This window comes from Plectropomus leopardus, chromosome 5 (genome assembly GCF_026936395.1).
Source record: "Plectropomus leopardus strain MGB_pleo_1.0 chromosome 5, ASM2693639v1, whole genome shotgun sequence".
Classification (NCBI taxonomy): domain Eukaryota; kingdom Metazoa; phylum Chordata; class Actinopteri; order Perciformes; family Serranidae; genus Plectropomus; species Plectropomus leopardus.
Window position 1 is genome coordinate 35,074,927 of NC_142180.1, and position 12,514 is coordinate 35,087,440.

The window sequence follows — 12,514 nt, forward strand, 5'->3', positions numbered from 1 at the left end:
TGCTCACAGCCAGTTGTAAAACAAGGAAAGGCACGACTAATGGTTTCATCCGACGTGCACACTGGGACGGCTTGGATTTGTGTCTCAGAGTGATCCGCCTAAGTTTTACCGAGAGCAACACTAACTCAGTGATTACATCACTGCCTTTAGCCAACTCAAGGACGCACAAAATCAATGCTCTTGATGCAAATGCACAGTGGGGATTCACTTTAAAGCTAATAACATTAAGCTCAGAGCGCTGCGATGTCGGCCCACATTGTAATGTTATGTAAATCTGACCATATGACAGCTTCATTTAAATGGGAGTGTGCGAGATTATGCATGATAGTGGCCCATTTTGGCTCTCTCGTGCTCATCTCTGCATCCCGGTAAATAATTCAGCCCATAATTCTGCGTATTAAAAGAAGACATTCAAAAATGCCGAAGCAGGCCCCCGGAGACTTGACGCTGGAATTTTATGCAGAGGAAGAAATTGGAGGGTACATCATGTTGGCTGGAGGGCCCATCACTCATCAATTTGTTTGTAAACACCAGATTTATGTGCAGCAAAGCAAGTCCTCGGCTAAAGTGCTGCAGGGCTTCTCTCTCTGTCTCTCTCTCTCTCTGACACACACACACACACACGCACGCACGCACGCGCACACGCACACACAGGAGCACACACACACGCACGCACGCACACACACACGCACGCACAGGAGCACGCACGCACGCACGCACGCACGCACGCGCACACACACACACACACACACACACACACACAGTATCGCCTCCAGCATGTTTCGGAAAAAATTACCAGGAAATCTCCACGTCGCTGGCATTCCAAAATCTTCGGTTTACCGGCAGAGGAATAAGGGGGTGAAGGCTGGAGAGCATCGAGCTGATGATATAATACTGTATTTACTGTAAGCATCAGGTCGGCTGTGTTTTTTAATATTTCTGTTTTAAATTCTGCTTTGCATCACCGGCTGTTTTTGTTTCTGTAGTTTCACATAATAATCTCCAGTTTTGTCCACAGAGCGACGGCGGCGTTCACCACAGGTTGCTGCCTAAGGCGCCATTTCGAGGGGCCGCCAAATTGCGCCCAGAAAAAAAAAAATTCAAGAGTCATCACAATCTAGACGACGATGTGCGAGTCAAGAGGATGTCAGAGGAGTTTCTCAGGCCTTTCCAGCAGTGATACTACACTTATGACCCGCGGGCATTTATTTATTTTTTGTATTGTTTGCGTTTTTCTTGTGCTACTGCTGAGGAGTCACCAAACTGTCACCATCTCACCTCATCTCATCTCATCTCATCTCACCTCACCTCATCTGTGTCCTAGAAAATCTAAGAAATGACCTTTTTTCCCTAGAAACATCCTAAAATCCTGGAAATGTCTTACAATTCTAAAAACATGCTAAAATCCTGAAAATATCCAAAAATCCTTTGAAATGTGCTAAAAAATCATAGTCCTAAAACTGTCCTAAAATCCAAGAAACATGTTAGCCAACAAAAATAAGACAATAAGATAAATAAGAATGATTAGGATAAGAATATGTTCTTATTAAGTACCAGAAGCATTTTGTACAATAACTAGGATTTTAGGATCTTTGGATGTGTCTTGGATTTGAGAACATTTCTTGTATTTTAGGATGTTTCTAGGATTTTAGGACATAAAGGGCTTAGCTAGGACCTCTGTCAGGGGGTTCAGGGGATCCTCCACAGCCACTTTTTTGTTAAACAAGCTCTATTGTGATGCTTTTTTATGCACTCTGACACTTTACGTATACTAAAAGTACAAAAACAATTTCCAGCACGAATCAAGTCATTTTTTATGTGAATTGGAAAATGGTTGGAGGTGCCACCAGACACCCTATCAGGGGCCCGATTTGGCCCGTTGGCTGTAAGTACTGACCCAGGACACCAAATGTGCTAGAACCGCCACTGTTGTTGAGCTCGCTTTTGTCCCTCTCTTACATTTCAGATTGCTGTTTCAATTTAGCAATCAGCGGGGAGGAAATGAAAATGCTCAGTGACTTACTGCTGATACGCAGCACACAAGTAAAGATGACAAATGGAAAGGATTAAATCAAGCAGGAAGGCGACAGTATGAAAAAAAAATCAGGAGGTCTTTAAATTATTCTAACAACTCCATCAAGCTGATCCCAGCAGTACTTCATAGCTGAGTGCATTTGCAGATCGTGGCCACAAGAAAGAAAGAAAGAAAAAACGGCACACTGTATCTCTGTGTAATTAAACCTCTGTCCCAGATGTACACTCAAAAGACTATTGCGAGTGTCGGATTTCTATTAAGCAGGTGATTCCAATTCGTCTAAAGAGCGGCTGGGGACTCGCAGCGTGAGACAGGAGGAAATGAATCGGAGCTGTGTAAGCGCGGGGCATTTGCTGCCACTGAAGGGCTTTTAAATGACTCTTGAAGAGAGTGAAGGAGCCCTGGGTTATACTTGTTGGGAATAAATCTCTTTCATCTGCAGGTACGCCGCTCAGGAGGTCACTGCGAGGTTTCAAGGAGAAGACAGAGAGAAGGAGCTCATTACCTGGGCAATCCGATGAACCAGCAGCCAAAGGACAGGTGTTAACCAGCTACAGGAGGGATCAGGGTTCAACCTAAATCAGACAAAAAAAAGGCAATTTTATTTATTTCTCATTTAATCCAAATACTGCCAACAAGGACACAGAGACGTGCTGCTGTTGCAAAGCTTTTATTGAAGAAAGAAAACACCAGTTGACTACATGCCCCTTCCAAAGATCACAGATGCTTTACTTTAACAAACAAGAGGGTCAAAGCTCTTAAAGGCGAGATTCACACTCATTTCAGCCTCCGCTGCTGCAGCCTGCAGCAGCGGCGGCGGATGGAAACATCTACTGTACGGGTACAGAGTCGGCCCAAACAAACGGGATCCTCTTTATTTACTTTGGTAAAAAGACGAGTAAACATGGCAACATCTTTGAGTGAGGCGCAGCAAAATATGAAATACACAGTGTAGTGATTCAATACTGCTCAGCCAAAGGCACTTTAACAAACACGGGCAGAACAAAGACAGTAAGACACAAACACAAACACGCTGAACAAATAAAAAAAAATCATTACGGTCTTTTCTTTATACTCATATAGCATCAAGCTTCATGTCAGATATGCTCCCGCTAAGATGTGTGATGTGTTCACAGACTGTCTGTGCATATTTACCAGAGTGTTAAATACAGATTTGATGGCACATTGACTGTGACTGGGGTACACTTTGTAAAAAACGTGCTAATAAGCCAATAATAAAATATTTTGAAACATTTAATCTAAATTATTTAAAAACAGAAAAATACATAAGACTTGGCTGAACGGTTTAAAAAAAATATCTAATTGCTAATTTATTTTGACGAAGATTAGTTTTTACAACATTACTCTCAGTTTTCATCAATATATATTAAAATATTAATTTTGTGCTGTTTTGAGAGGTGCTACACAAAGATTCATAGAAAATCATTTGTGGGCCGTGACGTCTCTGCAACACCACAACACTTAATTTAAAATGGTAACTTTGATGGTAATCTATTTTTGCCTTTAAGGATAATTTCACCTCCTGCAGTTTGGATATTTTACTCGTCTAAACTGTGATTTCGATAAAATTCCAATGAATCAGTCCAACACCAGACATACAGTGTAAGTCAGCTTCTTCAGGATGTTGCGACCGCAACAATTAATGCAAATCCAGCCAATCCCCATGAACTGTGCACAACTTTGAGCATTCACAACTTTATCACAAACTTGACTATTTAAAACACAAAAAATCTTGTTTCATTGTAGAGCTGCGTGCAGCGTATTGATTCGCTAAGCCCCTCTTTGCCCTTCTTTCTCTCTTTCTATCATGAGACTGCTGCTGTAGGAGTGTGAGCTCTGTGACGAAGACAGAGTCTCACACAGTGATGGTGATAACTGTTAGCGTCACATGTCTAACGTTGCCCAATGGTTATTAAAAGGTTTACAAACATAGATTGAAACAGTGAATGTTTATAATAATAAGCTCCAAATTGGCATCACAACTATTTGTTTTCTCCAATTTCCACTTGACCACAATTTCTTGTAAATAAAAGCCTAATACATTGCACCGTGCATCGCAAATTTTTAGAAAAGCTGCAATGAAATGAATCAACATTCAACTCCAATAATCCCAAAAAACCAAGCAAAATCCTGGAGGGACTCATTCGAATGACATTTCTATTGTCTACTGGGTCATTTACGGCCTGTAATTTATAACAGTACCTAATGAGTTATTTTCTTGATTAAATAATTGCCGTAAAACATCATTAGTTTACATTTTTAGCCTCTTGGGGACAGCGCACCATTCTCCACTATATTCTCCAGCTACCTGCTTACCTCACCTGTCTACCACTGTTTGCATAAAACATTGATTTGTGCAGCTTTAAATGACTTCACACTGTTAACCAAATTCTAACAGCAGCTCTTTTCTTGCGCATAACACCTGCAAATCTTTCTCAAACTTGCAAGTGTGATCACATGCTCTCATCCACAATTCTACATGATGTATTAAACATAACATAAAATAAATTAATGTTTGATTGTCAACTGGTTCATTCACTAAACATCACACTGCAGTTACAGTAAGAGACGACTGTAAAAAGCACACTTCGTGTCGTTAGCTACATTTCTGCATGACGGTCGATGTTTGTAGCTCACAATTACTGAACGCTTCCTCACACTGTCACCAATTAAGTTAAACACAGAATGACTCAACAGTGCAGCGGTCCGGCCTGAAAGCATGAAACTGCTGCATGTTGCTCCAGTATTGCAATGACATGTTTTCCTGTCGAGTGAAACCAGAGGCGGATCTGAATAATGGATACCGTTTTGGCTTCAGAAAGAAAACCAAGCACAAAGGTCCACTTACTGACTAAGCTCGTATTGTTTTTGAGACAACTGGCTCTGAAAAGTACCTGAATTACAATTTTAAATCACTGTGCTACTTTTGTTCAGATGCAGTTTTTTTAAAATTCATCAGCAGAATGTTTTTTAAATCTCTGCTTCTGAAAATCTTCATTTGTGTTTTCATCACCAGATGTGAGATCCTGGGCGCTGCCTCGTTATCCCGGCAGGTCAGCGGGCCGCGCATCGACCTCTCACAGATGGAGACACGCCAACTGATCCCCAGCAACATCTCCGAGGGCTGAAACCTAGCAACACATGTCACATTATGCTACATCGAGTGTGTATTTTTTGTCCTTTGTTGCCTAACAACCAGTAATCAGATGGCTCACTGAGTCAAATGGCCAACGTGAAGTACGCAGCTGTTGTGATATAACTGTATGTACTGTTTCAAAGAGATAAAATAAGTCTTGTGTAACTAGGAGACAAACAGATTTATATGTTTATTCTCTTTCTGTTTAAAGTAATTAACTATAAATAAATAACTATTTAATTGACTGATAACATGAAATAAAAGCTGCTTTTGTGACACTACTGAAACAGTTTCTGACATTTCTTTGAGACACATTACAGTCTTTTCTCAAGGAGTTGTTTTTTTAGTTTCACTTTTCTGTTAAAGTTTAGTTTTTTTTTGTTTTTTTGACCACTGAACTGTGCTCCAGATATTGATGGAAAAATTCCCGAGGACATGGAGTTTAGGTTGTCTAACCTTGTTGATGACCAGCAGTGCAGAGATTTTACTGTGTTTTTCAGGGACTATTAAATACTTTAGATTTTGAATTGTCAACAGGTTTCTCTGCTTTTATGTAGAAAATGTGTTGTAGCAAAGATCTTATGAATGCCACCTGTTTAATTATTATTAACGGGCTTATTAGCACAGTTATTTACAGCGTGTTACCCCGTTAGTCAGCTTGGTCACAGATGATCTGTTGTACCCAGACTTACAGTTTACAACAGATACAGTATGTTTTATTGTATAATCACTTTCTGATGTCCAAATGCCACTAAAATATAAGGAAAACAATAAAGAAAATTAAAGAAAATTACAATTGATTATTTTGTTCATCATACACTCTTCCACTTGCTCGGGGAATACTGTAAACTAATTAATAAATAGGCAGAGCTGTATTTATTAACTACATTGTCTTTGTTGTTTTAAAGGTACCCTGTGGAGTTTTCTTGTAAACAAACTAAAAACGAAAATGTTTGAATGTTAAATCGTGCAATGTTTACATTATAGATCATAGAAAATAACAGACGTAGTCATGTCACTAATGACATCACGAACTGGTTAGTGGTCGTGTTTTGAAGCCTCAAGTTCATTAAAACATCTCTCCACGGCGCTCCTAAGGGTCAAAAAGTCCACAGAGCATCTTTAACTATTGTTTTGTAACTCGTTTTGTTCTAGTGATTATAATAAAGTAACAATTAAATCAAACAGTCAACAAACTGATCAGCTGACTGTGATTCTTGGATGGAACAAACAATAAAATCAGTCATTTTTTGGAAAACTTTCGTGGTCCCTTCTTCACCCATCAACTTTAAACAAACACTAAATAAAAATACTGACATACAGCACAGAGACACACACAGTACCAACAGCATAGTTCTGATTAAAGGACTACTATAAGGACACTTATGCTTGAATCTGTACAGGTAAAATATTTCCTTATTCATAAAATTTCTTATAAAGTGTCGATGCAATTAACATTAAAAATTGCATAGCCATTTCTAATCTGTTACCTCTACCAAACTGCAATCTAATCTAACTGTGTCATTGTGAATGAGAGAAGTTACATATTTATCTGCTCAAAAGTGACATCATTAAACTCAAATACAGGGCTGTATCTTTATGAATGAAAAACCACGATTGTACTGCTCAGGCCAACAGAAAATAAACTATTTATACATAAAAGCTAGTTTAATTGGAAAGTACAAAGAAAATATGGTAAAAAGAGAATTGCATTCAGCTGCCCATTTAGGATTTTGTCTATTTTTAGATTCTGTGGTCCCCATCAATATAATGTAAGTCCGATATAGTTGCATATAAAACACAGTAAATATGGCAGTTTAAACTCAATTCTTTGGCGTTTAGTTATGCAGAACTGTTTTGCGATAATCAGCTTCAGTGTGTAATGTGATCCGTACTCGTGTACCGTCTGTGGATTTGCGGTGTGACAAAGAATAAAAAGAAGGCTCTCACCATCGTACTGCACGCTCACGTTTGGCAGGTGTGTCAAATGTTTTGCACGTTTTGGTGGAGTCGGACTCCGTTTCAGATCAAAAGAACCCGTCAGAGAGAAACCTTCAGGCGTGCATGCATACATGTGCACCCTGGCTAAAACATGCCGGTTTGAGGTGATTATGATATGAGATAATAACTGAGTGATGATGTATATCGTGACCGTTAACTGGTGGGTTTGGAGTGATTTGAAGCCATAGTTTCACATTTGGGGAAATCTGCTTATTAGTTTTGTAAGAAAACTGAAGCCACTTTTGTATCTGTACAGTGAATACATGGCTACAAGTTAAAAGAATATTTCTCCCCCCGAAGACATTTTATTTGTATATCAATTATTCAAACTGTGTTACGTTGAATCTCTGAAGAAAACGTTCTCCTTGCATGCCTCCAGAGAATAAATAATCAAAAAAAAAAAGAAAATTCTTGTTGAATTGAAGTCATAGGGGTCCGCACAGCACAGCTATATCAAAACATAGTTTACTGCTCTCACACAGCTCGTGCAGAATAACTGCAGTTTTATTTATTTAGTCGTATTCTCAGAACTTCACAGAGAACTGAACTAAAAGTGAAACTCGCTCTCTTCAAAGCCGGACTCTACTTGTAAAAACCGTAATTTTAGCTGCTGGTCCACCGCTGCCTCCATCAGTTAGTTAGTCTGTGTCATTGTGTAGCTTTGAGGTTTTAACCCTTCGAAACTTGGCTTGATTTCATTCAAAAGCATGAGAAGAAGGCAATGAGCAACTTGAGAAGAAATTACCCCAAAATTAGCAAGAAAGCTGTTAAAAAACCACAAGGAAATTAGAAAAGTAGAAAGTAAAAAAGAACGACTATGACCTTAAGATAGTGCTAAAAATAAAATGAAAATATATTCTTTTCCCCATAACATATGTATAAATAAAGCTAGTTGGACATTTTTCCTTTTTTTTTTTTTGAAATATCTAATAATCCACTAACAGCTAGTTTTCAAGTAACTTTCTTCACATCACATTTTATACATTTCTTGCCAAGTAGCTAATTGCCTTTTTCACATTTACAAAAAAAGAAATCAAAGCTATTTTCTGGGTTCTTGAGGTTTAAATGCTTGTGAAACGAGTCCAAATGCAGCACAACAAAGCTGATGCCCAGGTTATAAAGGGTTAAAGGGTTACTGACTAACTGATGGAATAGACCAGCAGCTCACGTGTTCGCTCAGTAAAATCTCTGTTTTTGTAAACAGAGTCCGGCTTTGACGAGAGCTTTTCACTTCCTGTCAGAGAGGTCCGTCTGTTTGGGAAGTACCAAACATACGACTGAATAAAAACAAACTCTGCATGAGGTATGTGAGTATTCTAAGTTATTCTGTAAATTTGTTGTTTTGTTACATATTTTCTTAAAAAAAAAAAAATCAATCAAGTCTTACTTCTTTCTGCATCGAGTACTTTCTGCATCGAGTACTCTCGAGTACCGCTAAAATAAGAAATGACTCTCTGTCGCAGCAACACAAGTCAAACCAACACGGTAAAAACGGAATCAAACGTTTTCTAGTTGTTAAACGTCGACCTCTATGACTTCAAAACATTACGAATTTTCTCTGTTTTTGAATTCTCTGTTCACTGTGAAGGCATGCGAGAAAAAAAATACCGTTTTCTTCACAAATACAATAAAACACAGGGTGAGAAATCGACTAACAGGTGGTCAGTTTGGGGGGCGAAGTAAACCGTTAAGCTTAGCTTAGCATAAAGACTAAAAACACGCAGAAGTCTGACTATCAGAGGTAACAAAAATGCCCACCAGCACTTCTAAAACTCTCTAAGTGACATCTTATAACTCACTTTTTAAATACGTACAGAAAAAAAAGTCTTAAAAGATGGTGAACTATTTCTTGGCAAGAGGTGGCCCATAACCTTTCGTAACCTTTCCTAAAACTGCCAAAACAATTCAACACATTATTAGCGCCCTTCAAGGATACAGTTTGGTGTTTTTTTTTAACTTTGGACTGAGCCAAGCTAAGAAATGACAGAAAAGTGGCATCAGTCTTCTCATCTAAAAGTGTATTTACGTCTTTCCCAAAATGTTGAACTATTCCTTTACCAGCACAGTTTAAACACACAGCGTCTTCTGCTGTGATTGTACCGAGTCAGTGGATACATGTACGCAGGTGAACACGTGACGCTGTTTTTACTGTAAGTGAATATATATGTAGAGGGATATACGTATATTTATGCTGAGGAATGCAAGCTTGTGTGGGTCGGTATGTTTGCAAGAAAAAAGAAAGACAGAGGGAGAGACAGAAGGAGAGAGAGCGAGCGTCGGGTTATCACAGTGGAGGTGACCGTGCGGCGGGTTGCTCAGAGGTCAGTGGTGGCCTTGGCGGTGAGGTCCTGGATGCGGCTGGTGTTACAGTTTTTGCAGAGGACGTGTCCGTCCAGAGGGTAGCAGCCCTGGTTATCCCCCTCTGAGAGCAGAGAGCCACAGTCCTGCAGGACACAGATACTGCTTTAGTCCGCAAACACAAACAGAGCCATTAGCCACGCTCACCGATCAGGCACATTCACGCGCTCGCCGCGCTCACACTCCTAAATGAGACATTTACTGCGTTTATAAACTCGGCCAGCGTCGCGTTACAGGAGGCTCTCTCTGCAGAAAAGCCTGCGAGGCTGAAGCCGTGTTTTGGTTTTCTAGCAGCTGGTGAGTCTTGAGGGGCAACAACTGGTGATAACTGAGCAACAGCCTGACAAAATATCCTTTTTCTCTGAACACCTAAAGGTTTCTGCTGTTCGGGTTTGCAACAGACTCATATTTTTCTCTCTAACTGATCATTGCCACCAGCTTCAGGAGTCGCATTCTTCCAGATGCATTTTCATTCAATTCATATCAATAATTTAAGAGTTAGTTTTGAATCAGGACCTTCTGTATTTGGAGTAAAACGAGTAGCTCGTAAAAAATAAAGTGTCACATGCAGATGGCTGCAGCTGTGAATTCAGTGTGTCAGATGCAAATTTAATTGGGCTGCACGATATGCAAAAAAAAATCATACTGTGATTACCTCGCCAGACGGAGATATGACATCAGGACACTGACTTCACATGTTTTCTGTGATTTATGTCAAATTTTCTCACGTTTTATATTTGTGGATGTATGTGTATATATATATATATATATATATAAATAAATATATGTATTATGGTTGTTATGAAGATCGGTAGTGGTTAACCCTGTTTTTAGCCACTATAATAAAGGACTTTTTAATGTGATTTCTCCTTGTTTTTCATGTTTTCACATTTTTGGAGTTCCTGGATTTCCCTCCTGTTTATCCTGTTGGTTCCTGTTTTCCTGAGTTTTGGACCTACGTTTGATTACAGCCTCCAGATCCACATCATCACACACATCACAATAGACCCTCAGTGATGATTATATTTGAGTGGATCTTTGGTCCAACTCCAGCCCTCAGTTTGTTTTTGATCGAGCGTCTGTAAAACTGTATGTTAAACACACGCACGCACACACACACACACACACACACACACACACACCACGTGGACAATTCACAAACGCAAATACTAATACACACATATTGCTTTGACATTATTTTCTTATTGTCTGTGACACTGAGTTATACTCTCACATCTCTCTCTCTCTCTCACACACACACACACACACACACACACACACACACACACACACGCTCTGAGAATTACAACTCCATCTTCTCATGTCTCCCTGGTGACAAAATTCTTCTCTTGTTGAGCCCCTTCAGCTGAACTAATCTGCTTTGCTTTCCTTTGACCTTTATGTCTGCCAAACGCTCTGTGTACTCACACTGGCACGGCTCTTTGACGATGTGACACGTTACTTCTCTTTTAGCCGGGCACGTAACGTCTCAGCGCCGCCGCTTATCAGCCGGCGAGCGGCGGCTGACAGATTGGTTACTATGTAAGTCCATGAACTTTGCAGAGGAGAGATGGAAAGCTATTTCGAGGCAGGTAAGAGAGAGATGATTCAGTCCCGCTGAAAAGGTGACTCGGGGGACGGGCATGCACGATATGCCTTATACCTTCATGCCTTAATGACTGTCACCTGGAGCTCTGCAGCACGAAACATCACCAGCAGGGCTAATTATAGAGAGCTCGCATACCGCGGGAGGAAAAACACATAAAGCATACCTCGCAGCGGTAACACTGCACGTGGAAGTCACGGTCCAGGGCCACAATACGGACGGTCTCCTCCTGGCCCGGTGCTGGCATTATCGGCTCAGAGCACACACAGCAGCGTGGGGCGAACTTCCTGTGAACGAGAGCAGCCGAAATGAGCTCAGAAAAACACAAAAATATTACCACATAACGTGAGCTCTAGTGACACCGCTTTAAACCAGTTTAGTGAACCATCCTTATTCAAATAACAATTATTTTCATAATCAGTTAATTTGCCTGATACTTTCTCACTCTGTTAACCCTTTAAGACCTGAGCAAATTGGCTTGATGTCTTTCAAAAATAAAAGGCAATGAGCAAACTTTTTGCAAAAATTTGCAAAAAATGTAAAGAAAAAAGTACAAGAACATTACCTGAAAATTAGAAAAAAATAGAGTAAAAGACAAAAAACACACAAACAAAACAAACAATAGGTGAGAGGAAATATATGTATTTTTATTTTGTGGTGAACTGTCCCTTTAAGATCTACTCGTTATCTCATAGTATTTCTAATGGTTACGACCTGTTTAACCAAAAGTTTTTTTTTCTTTGTTTTATTTGAATAGTTGTTAGAGATCTAAACATGTGAAATTATCCAATAACCCACGACAAAAAATAGGTATTTAATTTGAAAAAAAATTGCCAGAAATGTGTTTTCAGAAAGAAGTTTTGGGAACTCCTTGACTAATCTATCTATTGACAAATTGTTTCAGTTTGTCACACAAAATTAAAAACAGGATGTATTGGAAGAAGATATAATAACAATAGTGCTTGCATATTATGTGAAATCTAATTTAACAAAGTTAAAGATACAGCTTGTTCATTTTTGTGACTTTGGTCAAGGATGATGTTATGTTTTTAGTTCACTTTTGTTTTTTTTAGCAGGATTACAGAAGAATTACTCGCCTGATTTCCATGACACTTGGTAGAACAGTGCAGCATGGGCAAAAGATGAACCAATTAAATTTTGGGGCAAATCCAAATTGCCTGGTGGATATAGGAATTATTTTTTGTTAACAGTGCGAGATGCTGTGCTCTCTAGTTTTTCCTCATTCAACCATGGAGGAGGCACTAAAAACTGAATTTGCCCTTCTCTGAAATATTTCAAATATTTGAGGAAAAGCTCAACATGCCGTGGAAGGACGAAATTTCACAGAAACAAGCTT

General features: G+C 39.4%; 1 protein-coding gene across 4 annotated transcripts in view; it reads right to left on the reverse strand.

Moving 5' to 3' along the window:
• Positions 1-2,689: 2,689 nt before the first annotated feature.
• Positions 2,690-12,514, reverse strand: part of lpp (LIM domain containing preferred translocation partner in lipoma) — a 191,538-nt gene continuing 181,713 nt past the window's right edge. For all 4 annotated transcript variants that reach the window (XM_042483690.2, XM_088078082.1, XM_088078081.1 and 1 more), the window contains 2 exons: positions 11,324-11,444; positions 2,690-9,637 (listed from right to left, as the gene is read on the reverse strand). In XM_042483690.2, coding sequence (XP_042339624.1) covers positions 9,509-9,637; positions 11,324-11,444 — 250 coding nt within the window. In that variant the 3' untranslated portion in view covers positions 2,690-9,508. The remainder of the gene's footprint in view (positions 9,638-11,323; positions 11,445-12,514) is intronic.